The sequence below is a fragment of the Salvia splendens genome, chromosome 4, assembly GCF_004379255.2.
Source record: "Salvia splendens isolate huo1 chromosome 4, SspV2, whole genome shotgun sequence".
In the NCBI taxonomy this organism is placed as follows: Eukaryota; Viridiplantae; Streptophyta; class Magnoliopsida; order Lamiales; family Lamiaceae; genus Salvia; species Salvia splendens.
Genome location: NC_056035.1, coordinates 30,408,548 through 30,427,680, shown reverse-complemented (window position 1 = coordinate 30,427,680; position 19,133 = coordinate 30,408,548). Strand labels below are relative to the sequence as shown.

Genomic DNA, 19,133 nt, shown 5'->3' with positions numbered 1-19,133 from the left:
GGAAGTGTGAGTTGGGCCTCTTTAATTGTCATTATGGACTAAGAATTTAATTGAGTAATGGGCTGCCCTTTTAATAGAAATTATTTATGGAGTTTGGGCCACCAACTAAAATAAAAGTATGGGCTAAGAATTTAATTAAATCATGGCCCCTCCTAAGTCGTTCGAAAACCTAAAGACAAGAAACGGTACGCTGATTAATTCCGAAATAATGGATAAATCCTGGATTCATTTCATGCTTGAATAATTCGCATAGGCGATAATGATCTATTTGTTAAGTGAATAATTTGTAAGCCTCCATATAAATAAATCGTCTGATATAATTAATGTTCAATGGACTTAGAAATTTTTCTAGAAAAAAAAATTCGAAAAAGAAATAGAAATGATCACTCGCTTAGGAATGCATACACGTTAAGTAGTTAGCTCTTAAGCCTGACTTAGGTATTTTATTTTCTAAAGGGACGTCGTCGCACGTTGAGTGAGACCAAGTCGAGGGACTTTCAATTAAGGAATTAAGCTCTGAGGTGGGCATTCTTTTCAAAATGGGATTTTGTATTAAAATGTGAATATGTTTGAATATGTTGTCATGCCATGATTTGTTTTACGATTACCTATATACTTTGCTATGCCAATCATGTTAAATCGAATTCGGGCCCCAGTAAGGCCGTAAACCCTACTCGGACTAGTGTACACATATGGGGACTGTGTGCTAGCTTTCTAGTTGGTCGGTCCAGTGACCATCGTGGAATGTGACCAAATTCCTGATTCACATACGTCCAGATATGGTATTTATGTTTATGTGATTGCGCAATCAATTTTATGAAACAAAAAGAATTTAGTGACTTGGGCCCTTTAAATAAAAACCCTGTATTCACTCAACTATGGATGACAAATTAAATAGAACTGTTTTTGGCACTGTGCTCGCTGAGTATATCAAGTACTCAGCCCTGCATGTTTCTTTTCTAACGTGCAGGCTGAACGTGATTGATGCGACGAAGGTGTTGGGGAAGAGGCCGTTAATAAGTAGTTAGGTAGTCCAAAGTAGAATGTCTTTATACATACTATTTTGTCTTGGAACCTTCCGCTGCATTTAAATGTTGTTATTGGAAAACTATGAATTTGGTTTCGATACTCTGATTATGACTTGACTCTGTACCCATTCGCCTTCGAGACTATTCCCTCGAGTTAATTATTTCTTTTATGATGAGTTCATGATTGATGAGATTATTTTAGTTGCGAAATAGGTACTCTCACTAGTACTAGGAGTTGTGGTCGTGACTATAATGGTCACAGTGATGGGGCCGTTGCGACATGTCTGTGGCACCGTATTCTGTATCTCTGTCCGCAAGCTGCACGATTATTGAACAGTGCAGGATTTGCAGCTGCTACCATCTGGCCTTTGTCTTGGAACCCGTAGCATGATTATGCTGCAATAATCAAATTTAAATTAAAATCAAAATTAATTATTTAATACTAGTACTATATATAATTTTGATTGTGATTTGATTATTTTTTATTTATAATTTGTAGTTTTTAATTTTAAAAAATAATTGAATCACAATTAAAATTAAATTTAGCTCCAACTTAATTTTATATATATTTAACAATTTTATAATATTTTTATTCTAATTATTTATTTTCTAAAAGTTTAAAATAAGATAGAGAAAGAAAATTTGACATAAAATGAAAAATATCATTTATCAAACACTCAAATTATAAGAAAATATTTTGCCCAATGCTAAAGATATAGATAAAATATCATATCCAGTGCCTAGATATCCATATTAATGAAAGTCCAAAAATTCCCACCGTGTCCCGGAGGTATTTTTGGTGTAAAAATTTTGATGAACAGTAAAAACAAGTACCACAAATTGATTAAACCTTAGTCTAGGAACTACCCATATTTTAAAGTCCAGGCACTATTATATTGGCTTGCAAAACTGAAAATTTAGGGACCATATGCGTTGTTTACTCTTAATATAACTTAGAGAAAGAGAGAGAAAGGAGTGTCTTATGAACGAGAGGAGGGCCGTAGTAAGTGGCGGTTCCAGAAATAGCAGATGCCATGGAGATTATGGAAGCTGCAGCAAATGCAAACATAATCATTTTTGCCAAAGCCATTTTTGAATTAGATCGTATTTCTTAGTATATCACTGCAAATTTGTTTGAGCTTGGTTATTTTGCATATTCCCATGGAAATGTGGTCTATTTATAGAAGAATGTTAATATTGATGTTCAAATAGATAACCAGTGCATAGTAAAATAGTCAAATTAACTTGTTTCGTCATTTACATATGTATTGATGACGATCTAATAATAGAGATAGAGTAAAATTAATTAAAAAAATTCGTGATCTTCGTAGTAGTTTATTATCAACATCTCCAATTTTTTCAGGGCCAATAATTATTTTTTAAACTATGAAATATTTGTATTAAAATTATTATGTTTTATATACGACGTGTACTAAATCTATTGAAATCTCATCTACCTTTGGATTATCAAGTATGTAAATATTTATTCGTTAAACATAAATTGATTTTTATCGGTCATGTTACTAAACACTCCCTCAATGGTCATGTTACTAAATACCTCCTCCATTTCTTATTAATAGAGACACTTTATTTTAACACAGAGATAAAGAATAGTATGTTAAGTGGATGGTGAATAAAGTAATAGAAAGTGTTATTTTTTTGTTAAAAATAAAAATTGAGTCAATTATTTTAGAACTTTTTAAAATAAAAAAATAATTCAATTAATATAGAATGAAGGGAGTAATTTAATTGTACATGCTAATTTATTCTCTTGTTTACATAGACGTAGGAAACTATTGGACAAGACATTAAACGTCACGGGTAGTAAATATGTGGACCAAATAAATTCGAAGGCTATTACATCAACGTTTGGGACATATATCTACACGGTATTTGAGACTTTTATTTCGCAAATTAGTTCTATCCCAACATTTGAAATGTAAAACCTGTATTTGAAATGATTCATCACATTGGATAAGATATTATTAGAAATTATTTTTTATTTGTTTTATCAAATTTTAATGTGTAACGCTATACTTAACATAATATCACCTTTTACTACTTCTCTTTCCGTTTATTTTCTCGAAATAGTTTATTTATTTAAACAAGCCAATTAAATCCAATAATCCACTAATTAAATGAAGCCATTTAATTAATTGATTTAATTTAATTACCAAACTCATTTATTAATTTTTAAAAGAGATTAATGGGTTAATTAAACAAAATGATAATTGGGGCCATTTCACCGAACTAATCTAATCTTATTCATATATGGATCCAAAATCAGCATCCACAATTAATTAACCAAACCAAACACAATTGGGCTAAATCTATTGAAATCTCATCTACCTTTGGAATAACAAGTATGCAAATATTTATTCGTTAAGCATAAATTGATTTTTATCGGTCATGTTACTAAATACTCCATCTGTTCCTTGTTAATAAAGACACTTCTTTTTTTTATATGAAAATTAAGAATAGTGTGTTAAACGAATAATGAATAGAGTAAAAGAAAGCGTTAGTTTTTGCCATAAATTGAAATTGACTTTAGAATTTTTTAAAATAGAAAAATGAGTCCGTCAATATGGAGTCAATATGGAATGGAGGGAGTAATTTAATTGTACATGCTAATTTATTCTCATGTTTACATAGACGTAGGAAACTATTGGACAAGACAATAAACGTCACGGGTAGTAAATATGTGGACCAAATAAATTCGAAGGCTATTACATCAACGTTTGGGACATATATCTACACGGTATTTGAGACTTTTATTTCGCAAATTAGTTCTATCCCAACATTTGAAATGTAAAACCTGTATTTGAAATGATTCATCACAAGGTTTAAAATATCTTTAGTTGTTTGTTGATAATTGTACATGTATTAATTTTTCAAAAATTTCCATAAGCAAAAGTCCAATTTCAGAAATCCAACAAAATTCTTGGTCCCAAACCTTATTCATTTTCATATATCTTCTAATTAACCAATTTTCCGCAAAAGTCCTTGACCTAAAAACATCCCATTAAAACCCTTTCTACACCCATCAAAATCATAAGTAAAGAAAAGTAGACAAAGAGAGGAGGACATCATCTTTCATTGGACATACACCATATATATAATAAATTTTTTATTCCAAATAAAGTTACTAGTACATCATTTTCCAATAGGCCAGTATATATATCCCAGCCATGTATTGAACAAGAAGTTATAGTAATAAAACATTGTAGGAAGAAAATGATCTATATATAAATAAGATGTTATTTTTTCCATCCTTGAAGCAAAATCAAACCCTGCAATATCATGACATAGTCATAATCAGTACTGTTAAATCTAATTAACCAAGTTAAATAAATTAAAGAGACTAAAAAGAAAATAGAAGCTAACCGGTTATATTCAATCCTGATCCTTCCTGCGGCAGGGTCCGCAATTTGGTTGAAAGCTTGCTCAGAGAGATCGATCTGGTCGGCCGCGCAACCCGGGCAGAGATCAACGATGGTCACAGTGATGGGGCCGTTGCGGCATGGCTGAGGCACCCCTTGGTTGGTGGGCCCGGTGCACTGGACAGTGTATCTATCCCCGCAGGCTGCACGATTGTTGAACAGCGCGGGATTTGCAGCTGCTACCATCGTACCTCTGTCTTCGAACTCGTAGCATGATGATGCTGCAGTTAATGAAGAGAGAGTAAGTAAGACAGGGAAAAAAATAGAGATGATGTTGTTTCTATTTTAGGAAACGTTTTATATTTAATTGGACAACGAAAAAAAGGAAAACGTTTAATTTTTAATCGGACATAATACGTAGAACTACAGACACGCCAGTAGAGAAAAAGATAGAGAGTTTATATATAGGGTTGTGATATAGACAAAACTAATTGCTAGTGTTGAACTATCGAACCAAAATATAGTTCATTATTAGATAACATATAGTTCATTTTAAGATCATTTTAGTTCAATCTTTCTACAATGAAGTAAAACGATCGAATAATGAAGTACGTATAAAATGAAGTAAAATGATCTATTCATAAGTGTGTGATCTTACGGACTATCGGGCTGTAGTATGTTGCGGTTCCAGCGATGGCGGATGCCATGGAAACTATGCTAGCTGCAACAAGTGCTACCATTACTATTCTTGCAAAACCCATTCTTTGTTTGAGTTGTAGATGTGATCCTGATGAGGATTTGAGCTAGTTCGTTTGGTTACACATTTTGTTGCAAATGTGGGTCTATTTATACAAGGAAGGTTATGCAATTTCGTTAGAAATCGGCGCACGTTATTGTTATTGTCGTTGTCGATGACTTTTCTCAATGGATGAGTTGATTTTGTTAGGCTAATAGTAAGAAATATTCTAATTTGTTTCGTGATGACTACGGCCACAATTTATTCTCTAATAAATCACCAACTCTTTTAGTCGTGACTACTAAATTCATCGCGGCGTGTGTGTCGACTAACATGTAGAAATGGATCACTCACATCCTTAAAAAGAGGGGATTAATTAAGAATATATAAATGAGACGGGATTATTAAAAAATCCATGTGAGATAAGAATGAGGATTTTCAACAAGCCCCAACACGTGTAGGCTCCAACATCAGACTTCCACACGCGCAAACCACAAGATGAACATCGACATAGGCATGCTCTGATACCATGTTGAATGATCCACTCATGCATCCCCTTAAAATGTCTTATAAGAATGAATGATTATCTAATAATATATAGTATAATACGAGATAAGATCGCTACCAAGTCGATATGATAAGAGAATGGTGTTAGAAAATTGAAATAATTTGCAAAGAAAATATTTGTTTCAATCCAAATTGCTTAGCTAATTACATCATGTCTCAAATGCCACATAAGTTTATGTATGATTACATATGTTGCATGTAGGTGTGCACACGGTTCAAAAACCGCCGGTTCCGGTTCAGAACCGGCGGTTCACGGTTCACCATTTCCATGAACCGAAACCGCCCGCCAAGGTCCCGGCAGTTCCAATTCCGGTTCCGGTTCGAAATCGCCGGTTTTTTACCGAAACTGCCGGTTCGGTGGTTCAAATTTTTTTTCTTCTCGTTTTAGTGTTTATTTCAACGAGACTACAAGTCACAAGTCACAACTTATAAGTTACAATTTACACTTAATGTTGGACTTGAGCCTTTGGGTTGAAAGAGAGTGTATTGGATGATTCTCTTTTATAGCTACATGTTCTTAGATGTGTATTGGATAAAACTCCTTATTTATAACTACATGATTTATCTCCTTCATCTTTGTTTATATTAGTTTATATCTTAACTATCTTCTATTATTACAACTTAACAACAAATATAATTACATAAAGTATTGTTCTTTAATTCTTTATCATTATCGATTTGTTCGTGTATAAGTTTATGTGTACGTTAACTAATAAATACCATTATACACATTAAGAGAATAATTATTATACAAATTGTATTACTCAATATGAATAATTATTTATCTATATACAAATCATATTACTCAATAATTGTTTATTCTTATCTATCAAGAATATATTCACAAATAATAATTTTATTTATATAAATTATACTACATCTATTAGAATAACAACTATTATACAAAATCATACTATTAGTCTACTACTAATATATAAATATATAAACTATATTATACCACTAAACAAATCATTCTTTAGTTATCTATTTTTAGCATTATTATACCAATTATATTAATTGTTATTTTTTCACATTTTAATCAATATATTGAGAAAAATTAGCACCATACTTACATTTAAATACAATTATTTGAACACGTTCACATTCTATAAATATACAAATTATTAGCAACATGCAACATTCAAATTTAATTAAACTATTCTAGTTGATGCTAGTATTATCTATAAATTTGTCTTAGAAAAAGAATCATAACAAAAATAAAGATAAAGTTAGTGAATAATAAAATGTAGTAAAAAATAAAGAAAAGTAGAAAACAAAAGAAAGTTTTGTATCCTACATTGGAAAAAGATATATGAATGATCTAAACATGTAGTTATAAAAGAAAATACTTCAACATATTTTGTCTCACACTGAAAATGAAACAAAAAATATTCAAGGATGTCTCTATAAAAGTGAAACAACCAAGAATGGTTTCTTAGAATTCTTAAAAGTGAGCACATTTAAATCCAATTATTATTATTAGTTGAACACACCCACATTCTATAAATATACAAATTATGAGCAACATGCAATATTCAAATTTAATTGAACTATTCTATTTGATTCTATTATTATCTATAAATTTGTATTAGAAAATGAATCATAACGAAAATAAAGATAAAGTTAGTGAATAATAAAATGTAGTAAAAAATAAAGAAAAGTAGAAAACAAAAGAAAGTTTTGTATCCCACATTGGAAAAAGATGAATGAATGATCTAAACATGTAGTTATACAAGAAAATATTTCAACATATTTTGTCCCACATTAAAAATGAAACACAAAATATTCAAGGATGTCTCTATAAAAGAGAAATAACCAAGAATGGTTCTTAGAATCATATGCCCAACAAATAAATAAGGGCTATTATGAAATTATTGTATCTATTTATTTGTGAAAATTGATTTTTATATATAAAAGTTGATTTTTATAAATAATAATTTTTTTTAATGTTATGAACCGGCGAACCGCCGGTTCCGGTTCGCGATATTTCTAAACCTGAACCGGCCCGCTTGAACCGCCAGCGCCGGTTCCGGTTCATGAACCGGCGGTTCCGAACTGCCGGTTAACCGACGGTCCGGTTCGGATTGTGCATGTCTAGCTGCATGAATTTAAATTATAGTAGGAAAAATTCATTATGGGAAATTTTTACAATGAAAAAAAATTACTAATATTTCCGGCCATATTGAAAGGTATGTGAAATAGTAGTATCTTTTTACTAAAGTTTGTAATTTAAGTGAATACCTCATTCTTCCATAAAAAATCGTCTTATTTTATTATTATGGGATATCCATGAAACACAATCTCGTTTCAAAAATGATATTTTCTTTATTTATCTTTTCTCTTTCTCTTACTTTCTCTCATTTCTCTTACTTTTTTCTTTTCTCATATTTTATCTACTTTTTCTCTAATAATATCTCTTTTATTTTATTTTATTTTTTATTAAAATTTGTGACATCCATCCAAATTAATGAAAATGAAAAATATGAATAAACTATTTTTGTGGGATAGAGAAAGTATGAATTGAGATTTTCAACTACGAATTTGTAAGTTCCATCCAAATTAACGAATAATCTTAGTTGACTAGTATTTAAAAGAATGACGAAAGTAAATCTCACAATTAAATTAAATAACAAAAATTATAATCTTAATTTTAGATAAAGAGACTAGTAAAAGTTGTCATTATAATCAAAGGCCAACCCTGCCGTTTATTCTACAAGTCTAGTAAAATAAACACAAAGGGTTATTTTATAATGTATTAATATTATCACCAGGAACATACACTTTATTGGGGATGAAATTATATGAGTACATATTAGTAGATCTTATTATTGGTAACTGAAATAAGCATTCTTCAATTCCCAGCTCATAAATTCAAACCCTGCAATATTATTAACCAATGTTAGCCAACAGAAATAAATTATGAAAAATTAAAAGTGAGGATATATTTAGTAGTGATCACCGGGTATAATCAATTCGGATTCTTCCCGCGTTAGGGTCTGCAATAGCTTTGAAAGCTTCCTGAGAGAGATCGATCTGGTTGGCGCCGCAACCCGGGCAGAGATCAACGATGGTCACAGTGATGGGGCCGTTGCGGCATGGTTGTGGCACCCCTAGGTTGGTGGCTCCGGTGCACCGTATTATGTATCTATTCCCGCAAGCTGCACGATTGTTGAACAGTGCAGGATTTGCAGCTGCTACCATCACGCCTTTGTCTTGGTACCCGTAGCATGATGATGCTGCAGTAATCAAATTTAAATTTAAATTAAAATCAAAATTAAATATGTAATACTATAATTTTGATTGTGATTCGATTATTTTTTAAATTTTAAATTTTAATATTAAAAAAATAATTGAATCACAATCAAAATTAAATTTAGCTATAACTTATTTTTTTTATATATTTAAGAATTTTATAATATTTTTATTTTAATTATTTATTTTCTAAAGGTTTAATAAGAGAAAAAGAAAATTTAATATAAAGTGACTGAAAAAGTGAAATGAAAACTACTACTACTATCATTTATCAAACCCTCAAACTATCATATCCAGTGCCTTATGCCTAGATATCCATTTTTATGAAAGTTCAAAAATGTCCTACATGTCTTGGAGATATTTTTGGTGTAAAAATTGTGATGAATAGTAAAAACAAGTACCGCAAATGTGATTACACATTAGTCTAGGAACTATCCATAATATTTTTAAAAGTCAAGGCACTATTAACGTGCAAAACAGAAAGTTCAGGGACCATTTGCGTTGTTCACTCTTAATATAATTTAGAGAAAGAGAGAGAAAAAGGAGTGTCTTACGAACGAGAGGAGGGCCGTAGTAAGTGGCTGTTCCAGAAATAGCAGATGCCATGGAGAATATGGAAGCTGCAGCAAATGCAAACATAATCATTTTTGCTAAAGCCATTTTTAAATTAGATCGTAATTCTTATATCACTGAAAATTTGTTTGGGTTTGGTTATCTTGCATATTCCTATGGAAATGTGGTCTATTTATAGCAGAATGTTAGTATTGATGTTCACTTAGATAATCAGTGCATAGTGAACTAGTCAAATTAACTTGTTTCGTCATTTGCATTATTACATATGTATTGATGACGATCTAATAATAGACTAAAATTAATTTGAAAAAAATATTGTTTCGTGATCTTCGCAGTTTATTATCAACTTCACCATTTTGTTCATGGGCAAATAATAGTTATTTTCAAAATTATCAAATATTTGTAATAAAATTATTATGTTTATATACTACGTGTATAAATTCAAAATATCAAAATATTGTTACCCCACTTCCCAATAAATCGTACTAGTATATTTATAAATGGCATAATAATTTTTAATCCTAAAAAAATAATCTTAGTTCTGGAAATTACTAATTTTAATAGTTCATATAAATAGATAGGAATGCGAATGACAAAACTGGGGTTAAAAAGTTTTCTTAAATAGAAATTTTTTTAATTTTTATAGGTAAACTAAAATGAAAAAAAGATGATTGATATTTTATAAAAAAAAATGAGTAATATTTAATCGGGACTAATTTTTATGGACGGGAGAGTATTATATTAGTTGTGCAATTGATTAAATTCTAATATTATCAAATATAATTGATATTATAACTTAATTAAATGATTTGTTAGCAAATTTTATTTTTTTATTGCCAATTCATTGAATTTTCAGTTGGTATATTAATTCAACTGAAAAAATTAATTAATTAAATCATCTTTTGATATATGTTAACTCAATTGAAACAAATAAAAAACACAACTGCAGTTCGCAATTATTTTGAATTTCTTTTAGTATCAATTAGTTCAATTGAAATAAGGCAATTAATTTCAATTTTCTCTTGGCATATTAATTCAATTGAAAAAACATCATCACCATTTTGTGTATGCGGAATATAACTACAACATTTTTATCTATAGACAATATCTAAATCAGCTAGTAAAAAAAATAATAATTCATTCGTCCCACCACTAGTGATCAATTTTCTTTTTTAACAAATATTTAAATCTCTCTTAGTTTATTTCATCTCTCTTTCTTACTTTATTCTCACTTTATCTCTCATACTTTTTCGCTCTCATACATTATTCTCTCAACGTTTACTCAATATATATCATTTTTTTAAATTTCGTGCCAAAAAAATCCATCACTTGTGATGGGACGAATGAAGTAGTAAATAGTTAAAGTGAAGAGAGACTAAAATATGTAAAGAATAATATAAATATATAAGACTATTCTCTAACGCTTCTCAACTTTAACTATATTTATTATCATTTCTTTTCCAAATGAGTGCAAAAGAAAAACCTTAGGATGGAGAGAATATTATTATTTGGATTTTTGATTTATCATGAAAATAAAAAATGTAATCGAAGAAGTAATTAAGATCATTTAAAGTGGTTGAATTTATTTGTCCCAGATTAATTCAATTGTAACACGTGGTCAATTTGAGTGCGTTATATCTAACTTATATGGAAAAAATTTCCGCAGCCGTGCCACAAATTTCCACTGATATTAATTGTTAATAGACAAAATTCACACGAAATTTAATGAAAATTTGATGAATGAAGATAAAGCCAAGTGAGTTCGAATAATATGTATTCCTCTAAAATAAAAATGTTTACATGTAAAAATTTTCAAATAATTTAAATAATCTAAGTACAGAAAAGAAGCCCCTATAGGACTATATATGTACGAATGATTTTACTATGCACACACTAGTGATTATTATTTCTTATACTCAATTTGGTGTGAAATATTCACATGATATATTATGATTCGGATTTATGATTTATAAAGAAAAAATTAAAATAAAATGAAGAAGATGTAATTAAGGTTACGCGAGTAGGGAATTTATTTTGTGACATATTCATTAACTTTAAGACGAGGCAATTTGGAAGTCTTGTGGAAAAATCTGCAGCAGCTGTACCACACAGAATTTTATTGATAATTGATCATTGATTATATATATACACGCCTTGAAATACGCACCCGAACCGGCGGTACCGCCGGTTAACCGCCGGTTCCGAACCGTCCGGAACCGCCGGTTCGGTGACGGTTCCGGTTCGAAATATCTTGAACCGGAACCGGACCGCGACCCGAATTCCGACGGTTCTGGTTCGGGAAAATGGCCACGGTTCCGGTTCGGAACCGGAACCGCCGGAACCGGAACCGGTGGGCATGTCTACCTGCTTGGACCCACGCGGTTTTTTCGACGACGTCGACCTTTATATCGGTGAGGTGGATTAGGTCGAGGAGGAGAAAGGGGGGTTTTGCAATGTAAGATAGTCCTTCGAAGTCATGGCCGCTGCTTCGAGTTCGGATTTGGAGGTCTGCGGCTGTGGCGCACCTTATGATGGGTGGGATCTGAGACTCGAGTTTCGGGGTGATGATGAGTTGGGGTTTGGGGGTGGATTCGGAGATGAATCTTAGGTTTTGGATGGAGAATTGGAGGGATTGGAATGTGGAGTTGTTTGGGGTGTAGATGAGATTGGAGATGGAGGAGAAGTTGTGGGATTTTTCCATTTTGAGAAATTTCCTCATAGTTGAGTCATTTCTATTTATGATAACATTTATCTCACTCTTACTTTATTCTCTCAACTTTATTAACTTTTGACTCTATTCTCTCTAATTTTTTTCTCACTTACTTTTTTTATCTATTTACTTAATACACTTAAGCATATTTTTCTTAAACTCTGTGCCGAAGAATGTTGCTTCAATTATGAGGGAACGGATGGAGTAGAAACACTTTATTCTCACCTTCAACTTTTTTGTGCATGTGATCGGTGAAGGTTCAAACCCCTAGTATTATAGGTAAGTTTTTAAAGTACTCCCTTTGTCCAATTAAAAATATCCACCTTTCCTTTTAAATTTGTCATATTAATGTCCACTTTCTATATTTACTATTAAATCCTTCTCTCCTCTCTTCTTATTAAAACATTCAATTACTTTTTTCACTGTACTTTATCACAAACAACTATTCCACCTAAAACTCCGTGCCACTCAAGAATGTGACCATTTTGAATGGGCGGAGGGAGTATTAGTTTTTGGTATGTTTGGATTTTTTTATAAAAAACTAATACTTTTAAATATTACTTTTAATGTTCACTAACAGCTTCGAAAAAACCCCATCAATAATCACCTTTTATAAAATAAGAAAATTTGTTTATTTGAACTTACATCACTTATTCGAATTTTTTCGATAAAACAATATGGGATGTTACACGGACAATATCTCCATCGTACGCTTAGAGGAGCAATCTCACTCTGGTTTTCTCTAGTATGATGAGCCATGATATTGTACAAGAAACAAACAATACACTACGAATAAAACTAATGTAATAAAACCAAACTCACACACATAAGAAGGGGATTTTTTTAAGGAGCTCACTTCATATTTGTTGCTCTACTAAAATAAGGGATGATTTTTTTTTTGAATTTTTATCAAATTTGGGAATCGTTTCGCTATAATTCCAAATTTCCTCCCTTCCTTCCGCCTACTCCACGCATCTGGTCCGGTCCTTGGATCCTCTCGAACCACCCGGTCGGGTGTCTCCCTCTTTGCTTGTCCAACGCTCCTTCCTAGCTACATCCTTTGTCCTTGCTTCCGGACCTCAAACGACGTATGGCCGATGAATTTGGCGCGATGCACCATGTCAAACGAACGGGTTCACACAATTACATTGGATAAGATATTATTAGAAATTATTTTTTATTTGTTTTATCAAATTTTAATGTGTAACGCTATACTTAACATAATATCACCTTTTACTACTTCTCTTTCCGTTTATTTTCTCGAAATAGTTTATTTATTTAAACAAGCCAATTAAATCCAATAATCCACTAATTAAATGAAGCCATTTAATTAATTGATTTAATTTAATTACCAAACTCATTTATTAATTTTTAAAAGAGATTAATGGGTTAATTAAACAAAATGATAATTGGGGCCATTTCACCGAACTAATCTAATCTTATTAATATATGGATCCAAAATCAGCATCCACAATTAATTAACCAAACCAAACACAATTGGGCTAAATCTATTGAAATCTCATCTACCTTTGGAATAACAAGTATGCAAATATTTATTCATTAAGCATAAATTGATTTTTATCGATCATGTTATTAAATACTCCATCTGTTCCTTGTTAATAAAGACACTTCTTTTTTTTATATGAAAATTAAGAATAGTGTGTTAAACGAATAATGAATAGAGTAAAAGAAAGCGTTAGTTTTTGCCATAAATTGAAATTGACTTTAGAATTTTTTAAAATAGAAAAATGAGTCCGTCAATACGGAGTCAATATGGAATGGAGGGAGTAATTTAATTGTACATGCTAATTTATTCTCTTGTTTACATAGACATAGGAAACTATTGGACAAGACATTAAACGTCACGGGTAGTAAATATGTGGACCAAATAAATTCGAAGGCTATTACATCAACGTTTGGGACATATATCTACACGGTATTTGAGACTTTTATTTCGCAAATTAGTTCTATCCCAACATTTGAAATGTAAAACCTGTATTTGAAATGATTCATCACAAGGTTTAAAATATCTTTTGTTGTTTGTTGATAATTGTACATGTATTAATTTTTCAAAAATTTCCATAAGCAAAAGTCCAATTTCAGAAATCCAACAAAATTCTTGGTCCCAAACCTTATTCATTTTCATATATCTTCTAATTAACCAATTTTCCGCAAAAGTCCTTGACCTAAAAACATCCCATTAAAACCCTTTCTACACCCATCAAAATCATAAGTAAAGAAAAGTAGACAAAGAGAGGAGGACATCATCTTTCATAGGACATTCACCATATATATAATAAATTTTTTATTCCAAATAAAGTTACTAGTACATCATTTTCCAATAGGCCAGTATATATATCCCAGCCATGTATTGAACAAGAAGTTATAGTAATAAAACATTGTAGGAAGAAAATGATCTATATATAAATAAGATGTTATTTTTTCCATCCTTGAAGCAAAATCAAACCCTGTAATATCATGACATAGACATAATCAGTACTGTTAAATCTAATTAACCAAGTTAAATAAATTAAAGAGATTAAAAAGAAAATAGAAGCTAACCGGTTATATTCAATCCTGATCCTTCCTGCGGCAGGGTCCGCAATTTGGTTGAAAGCTTGCTCAGAGAGATCGATCTGGTCGGCCGCGCAACCCGGGCAGAGATCAACGATGGTCACAGTGATGGGGCTGTTGCGGCATGGCTGAGGCACCCCTTGGTTGGTGGGCCCGGTGCACTGGACAGTGTATCTATCCCCGCAGGCTGCACGATTGTTGAACAGCGCGGGATTTGCAGCTGCTACCATCGTACCTCTGTCTTCGAACTCGTAGCATGATGATGCTGCAATTAATGAAGAGAGAGTAAGTAAGACAGGGAAAAAAATAGAGATGATGTTGTTTCTATTTTAGGAAACGTTTTATATTTAATTGGACAACGAAAAAAAGGAAAACGTTTAATTTTTAATGGGACATAATACGTAGAACTACAGACACGCCAGTAGAGAAAAAGATAGAGAGTTTATATATAGGGTTGTGATATAGACAAAACTAATTGCTAGTGTTGAACTATCGAACCAAAATATAGTTCATTATTAGATAACATATAGTTCATTTTAAGATCATTTTAGTTCAATCTTTCTACAATGAAGTAAAACGATCGAATAATGAAGTACGTATAAAATGAAGTAAAATGATCTATTCATAAGTGTGTGATCTTACGGACTATCGGGCTGTAGTATGTTGCGGTTCCAGCGATGGCGGATGCCATGGAAACTATGCTAGCTGCAACAAGTGCTACCATTACTATTCTTGCAAAACCCATTCTTTGTTTGAGTTGTAGATGTGATCCTGATGAGGATTTGAGCTAGTTGGTTTGGTTACACATTTTGTTGCAAATGTGGGTCTATTTATACAAGGAAGGTTATGCAATTTCGTTAGAAATCGACGCACGTTATTGTCGTTGTCGATGACTTTTCTCAATGGATGAGTTAATTTTGTTACGCTAATAGTAAGAAATATTCTAATTCTATTTCGTGATGACTACGGCTACATTTATTCTCTAATAAATCACATTTTCTTTTCGTTGATTTTTATTTTGATTTTGATTTCGATATCGATTTTTAACTTTTCGTCGCGACTACTAAATTCATCGCGACTTGTGTGTCGACTAACGTGTTGAAATGGAGCACTCATGAGTATATATAAATGAGATGGTATTATTACCAAGTCTATGTGAGATAAGAATGAGGATTTTCAGCACGCCCCCGCACGTGTAGGCTCCACATCAGACTTCTACACGCGCAAACCACAAGATGAACATCGACTTAGACATGCTCCGATACCATGTTGAATGAGCCACTCATCTCCTTTAAAAGTCTTATAAGGAGGAGTGATTATACAATAATATATAGTATAATCACGCGTTTCATAGCAGTGGAGCCGTCCCACTGCTGTCGTGTAGTTGCTTCCATCTCTCAGGCACAAGTGTGAGGCCTTGGGAGATGGGCTTCTGGCAGCAAGTGGGTTAGGGCCTCCCCTTAACGGGCTAGTGCGTATCCTGATTGAACCCCCTCACATGATGTAGGGCCGGAGTGTGGGGGCCGCCAAGGCGACGGAATTGCCTTTTTTGCTGCAATGAAAGGTCATGTGAAATAGTATCTTTTTACTAAAGTTTGTTATTTTAGTGAATACCTGTAACGACCCGCTAAGTCGATATTATTATAAACTATATTATTAGCTTGATTATTTATATAAGTGACTTTTGCGTAATTAATTTCGAACTACGATAGAGTGTCGTTATTGTTTATAACATTAGAAATATATATAATATATATATGTATAATAAAAGAATCAGATCCCAAAAATCAAAATTTTAATATCCGATACATCCAACAAAAGTCCAACAAAATTTAATTCATCCTACGTTCTAAGCAAATCGGGTACTTCAGCGCGAGCAGCCACGAACTTGAACCGAGTATACCTACACCAAATTAAACGAACAAGTGAACAAATACTCAAACAATTAATTTAATAAAAAAAATAAAATAAACAAAAAAAAAAACGGATATGGCAGATCCTAAGGGATTGATCTTTTCAGACAAAACATTAAATGCTGCGTTAATAGATTGCAGTAGAAGCCATCATTCTCTAACAGAATATTTCAAGATACGCCACTTGCCATCTTTTTCTGTACATGTACATTTATACAAATCATTTTTCCCTCACCTATCGTCCCCTGCAAGCAAGAAAACCAACACTTATTCTTTTCAAGTTCAATTCAAGAAACGAATCTGCAAGTCCAAAGAATTACTCCTTTTGCACCCCAAAATTCAGATCGACAGAAGGTATGAATCCTCACTACTCAATTTCAAATCATGAACATATGCTTTTTCTCCCAACTTAGCATCATACACTAATCTCCCACAATTAATGCGAATAAACTCTCAATCAACAAGCAACCTAATTCGAACAATTTCTCATCAATCAATAACGAACACCCTCTGCGAAAGAAAATAATTTGTAAAAGGGACTTAACTTGCGGTGCGGTTCGGGTTGGTTTCGGGGCTGTGCGGTGTCGTTTCGGAGCTGTTCGGGGCGAGTTTGGACAACTGTGCGAACCGGCGGAGAAGCCGACAGTGATGGCGACGGCTCTGTGCATTGACGGCAGCGGTTGCTGGGCGCTGCTGACTGCGGCGGTGGCTGGACGCTGCGGACAGCAGCGGTGCGAATCGCCGCTGAGGCCGACCGATGGCGGCACCCCTCGCGGCGGAGGTTGAACCGCACAGCAGCGACGGCGTCGGGTGCAGCGGCTGGAGACGGCTCTGAGCGTCGGTGACGGAAGCCGAGCGCGGCCAGCAGCAGCTCTTCCCGGCGGAACGGCGACAGGATTTCTCCACTCCGCCAGCAGCAGCGGCTTCGTGCGGTGGAGGAGCCCGAAGGTACAGCGGCGTGCGGCGGAGGCTGACCGGCGAGACAGCAGCACTTCCCGGCGGATCGGCGGCACCACTGCGACGGCGACGCACGGTTAGGTCCGTTGCGGTCTAAATCGGAGAAGGCAACTGGAATTGGGAGAATTTGCTACAATCCTAGATTTGGTCGAAGAGAGAGAGAGAGTGAGAAAGAGGGAGAAAGATGTGGGAGATGATGGAGAAGAAGTTGGGCTTGTCTTTTTTTAAAAAAAAAACTTTTGGGCCTCATAAGTTAAATGAGATGATTTATTTAAAGTTGGGCCTCATAATTTAAATGGGAGGATGTATTAAATCTATGGGCTCCATCTAATTGTTTGGGCTTTAAAATTTTAATTGGAGATATAAGGTGGGGAAATAATTAAGCTTTGAGGTTTTTAAATAAATCTTTGGGTCGATAATTAATCTTGACGAAATTATTAAATTAAATCCCGAAATAATTTTGAAGTATGAATAATTTATCCCAAGCCCGGAAAACATATAAATTTTCTTAACAACGGGAAATAGTTGCGATAATTCAATTATGCGCTTAAATAAATTTTGGGATTTTTTTTTTATTCGATATTATGATGGAAAATACGAGGAGCTGCCGGAGGAATTATGGGCGTAAGCGGCCGACCGACATCGCCCCGCGACGCCTTGGGCGGCCGCCGAATAATAAAAAAATACGCGAAAACCGAGAAACGAGATAAAAGATTTCAATGAGGGTGCATGCATTCTAATTTAAGTAGTTTTGTCCTTGAGTCTAATTAGTGTATTATTATATTGTGATATTTTCAAAAGGGTACCTTCGCAAGTAAAGTTGGAGCGAGAATTTCAAGTTAAAGGAACTAAATGATCCAGGTGAGCTTTCTTATACTAAAATACAAATCGTATTTTATGAAAACACGAACACATGTTCGTGATTTTAATGATGTTGTCTTGCCACAAATGTTTTGTTATGATGCCTATCTGTTGGCTACGGCCAAGTGAATTATGAACGATGAAATATGTGAATCGATTCGATTTTTAGTCCGGGTAGGGTGGTGTCCCTACTTGGAACCTCTGGCCGTGAACGGCAGAGAAGGTGACCGTGGAAGGTGGCCACCTTCCAGGCACAAGGATACCTCTGACGTGTTGGGCAGGGAAGGTGACCGTATGAGAACACCATCTCAGCGGCACAATGTGATCAGATATGGCTAAAGTACAGGAAAAGGGGTTGCAACCCAATGTGATATTTTTAGTAAGCTCGGGCCTTTTCAATAACACCCCGAGTGTTACTGTGATGATGGCTTGACAATATTTTCAAATGTATATGTGTAATTTTCGGCAATGTGTTCACTGAGTACTTTTTGTACTCAGCCCTGCATATATTTCTAAATGTGCAGGTTGAGCAGCGAAGTGGTGGAGGAAGTGCTATTGAGACAAGACATCTAATTCAGTCAG

The 19,133-nt window shown here is 33.4% G+C and overlaps 3 protein-coding genes and 1 long non-coding RNA gene across 4 annotated transcripts; 1 reads left to right on the top strand and 3 right to left on the bottom strand.

The window, feature by feature from the left end:
• Nucleotides 1–4,140: 4,140 nt before the first annotated feature.
• LOC121800117 (EG45-like domain containing protein) lies at nucleotides 4,141–5,213 on the bottom strand. The gene is made up of 3 exons (XM_042199691.1): nucleotides 5,067–5,213; nucleotides 4,413–4,689; nucleotides 4,141–4,318 (listed from the first exon to the last, which is right to left on the bottom strand). Exons 1-3 carry the CDS (start codon nucleotides 5,167–5,169, stop codon nucleotides 4,312–4,314), a joined length of 387 nt encoding a protein of 128 aa, XP_042055625.1. The 5' UTR covers nucleotides 5,170–5,213; the 3' UTR covers nucleotides 4,141–4,311.
• A 3,146-nt stretch (nucleotides 5,214–8,359) lies between these two features.
• On the bottom strand, nucleotides 8,360–9,689 carry LOC121799260 (EG45-like domain containing protein). Its single transcript, XM_042198581.1, has 3 exons — nucleotides 9,518–9,689; nucleotides 8,671–8,947; nucleotides 8,360–8,589 (listed from the first exon to the last, which is right to left on the bottom strand). Exons 1-3 carry the CDS (start codon nucleotides 9,621–9,623, stop codon nucleotides 8,583–8,585), a joined length of 390 nt encoding a protein of 129 aa, XP_042054515.1. The 5' UTR covers nucleotides 9,624–9,689; the 3' UTR covers nucleotides 8,360–8,582.
• A 4,847-nt stretch (nucleotides 9,690–14,536) lies between these two features.
• LOC121800103 (EG45-like domain containing protein) lies at nucleotides 14,537–15,606 on the bottom strand. Its single transcript, XM_042199667.1, has 3 exons — nucleotides 15,463–15,606; nucleotides 14,809–15,085; nucleotides 14,537–14,714 (listed from the first exon to the last, which is right to left on the bottom strand). The coding sequence occupies exons 1-3, from the start codon at nucleotides 15,563–15,565 to the stop codon at nucleotides 14,708–14,710; spliced, it is 387 nt and encodes a 128-aa protein (XP_042055601.1). The 5' UTR covers nucleotides 15,566–15,606; the 3' UTR covers nucleotides 14,537–14,707.
• Nucleotides 15,607–16,672: 1,066 nt separating this feature from the next.
• On the top strand, nucleotides 16,673–19,133 carry LOC121799759. Its single transcript, XR_006050362.1, has 3 exons — nucleotides 16,673–17,087; nucleotides 18,492–18,551; nucleotides 19,076–19,133. It is a non-coding gene; the product is annotated as an uncharacterized LOC121799759 (long non-coding RNA).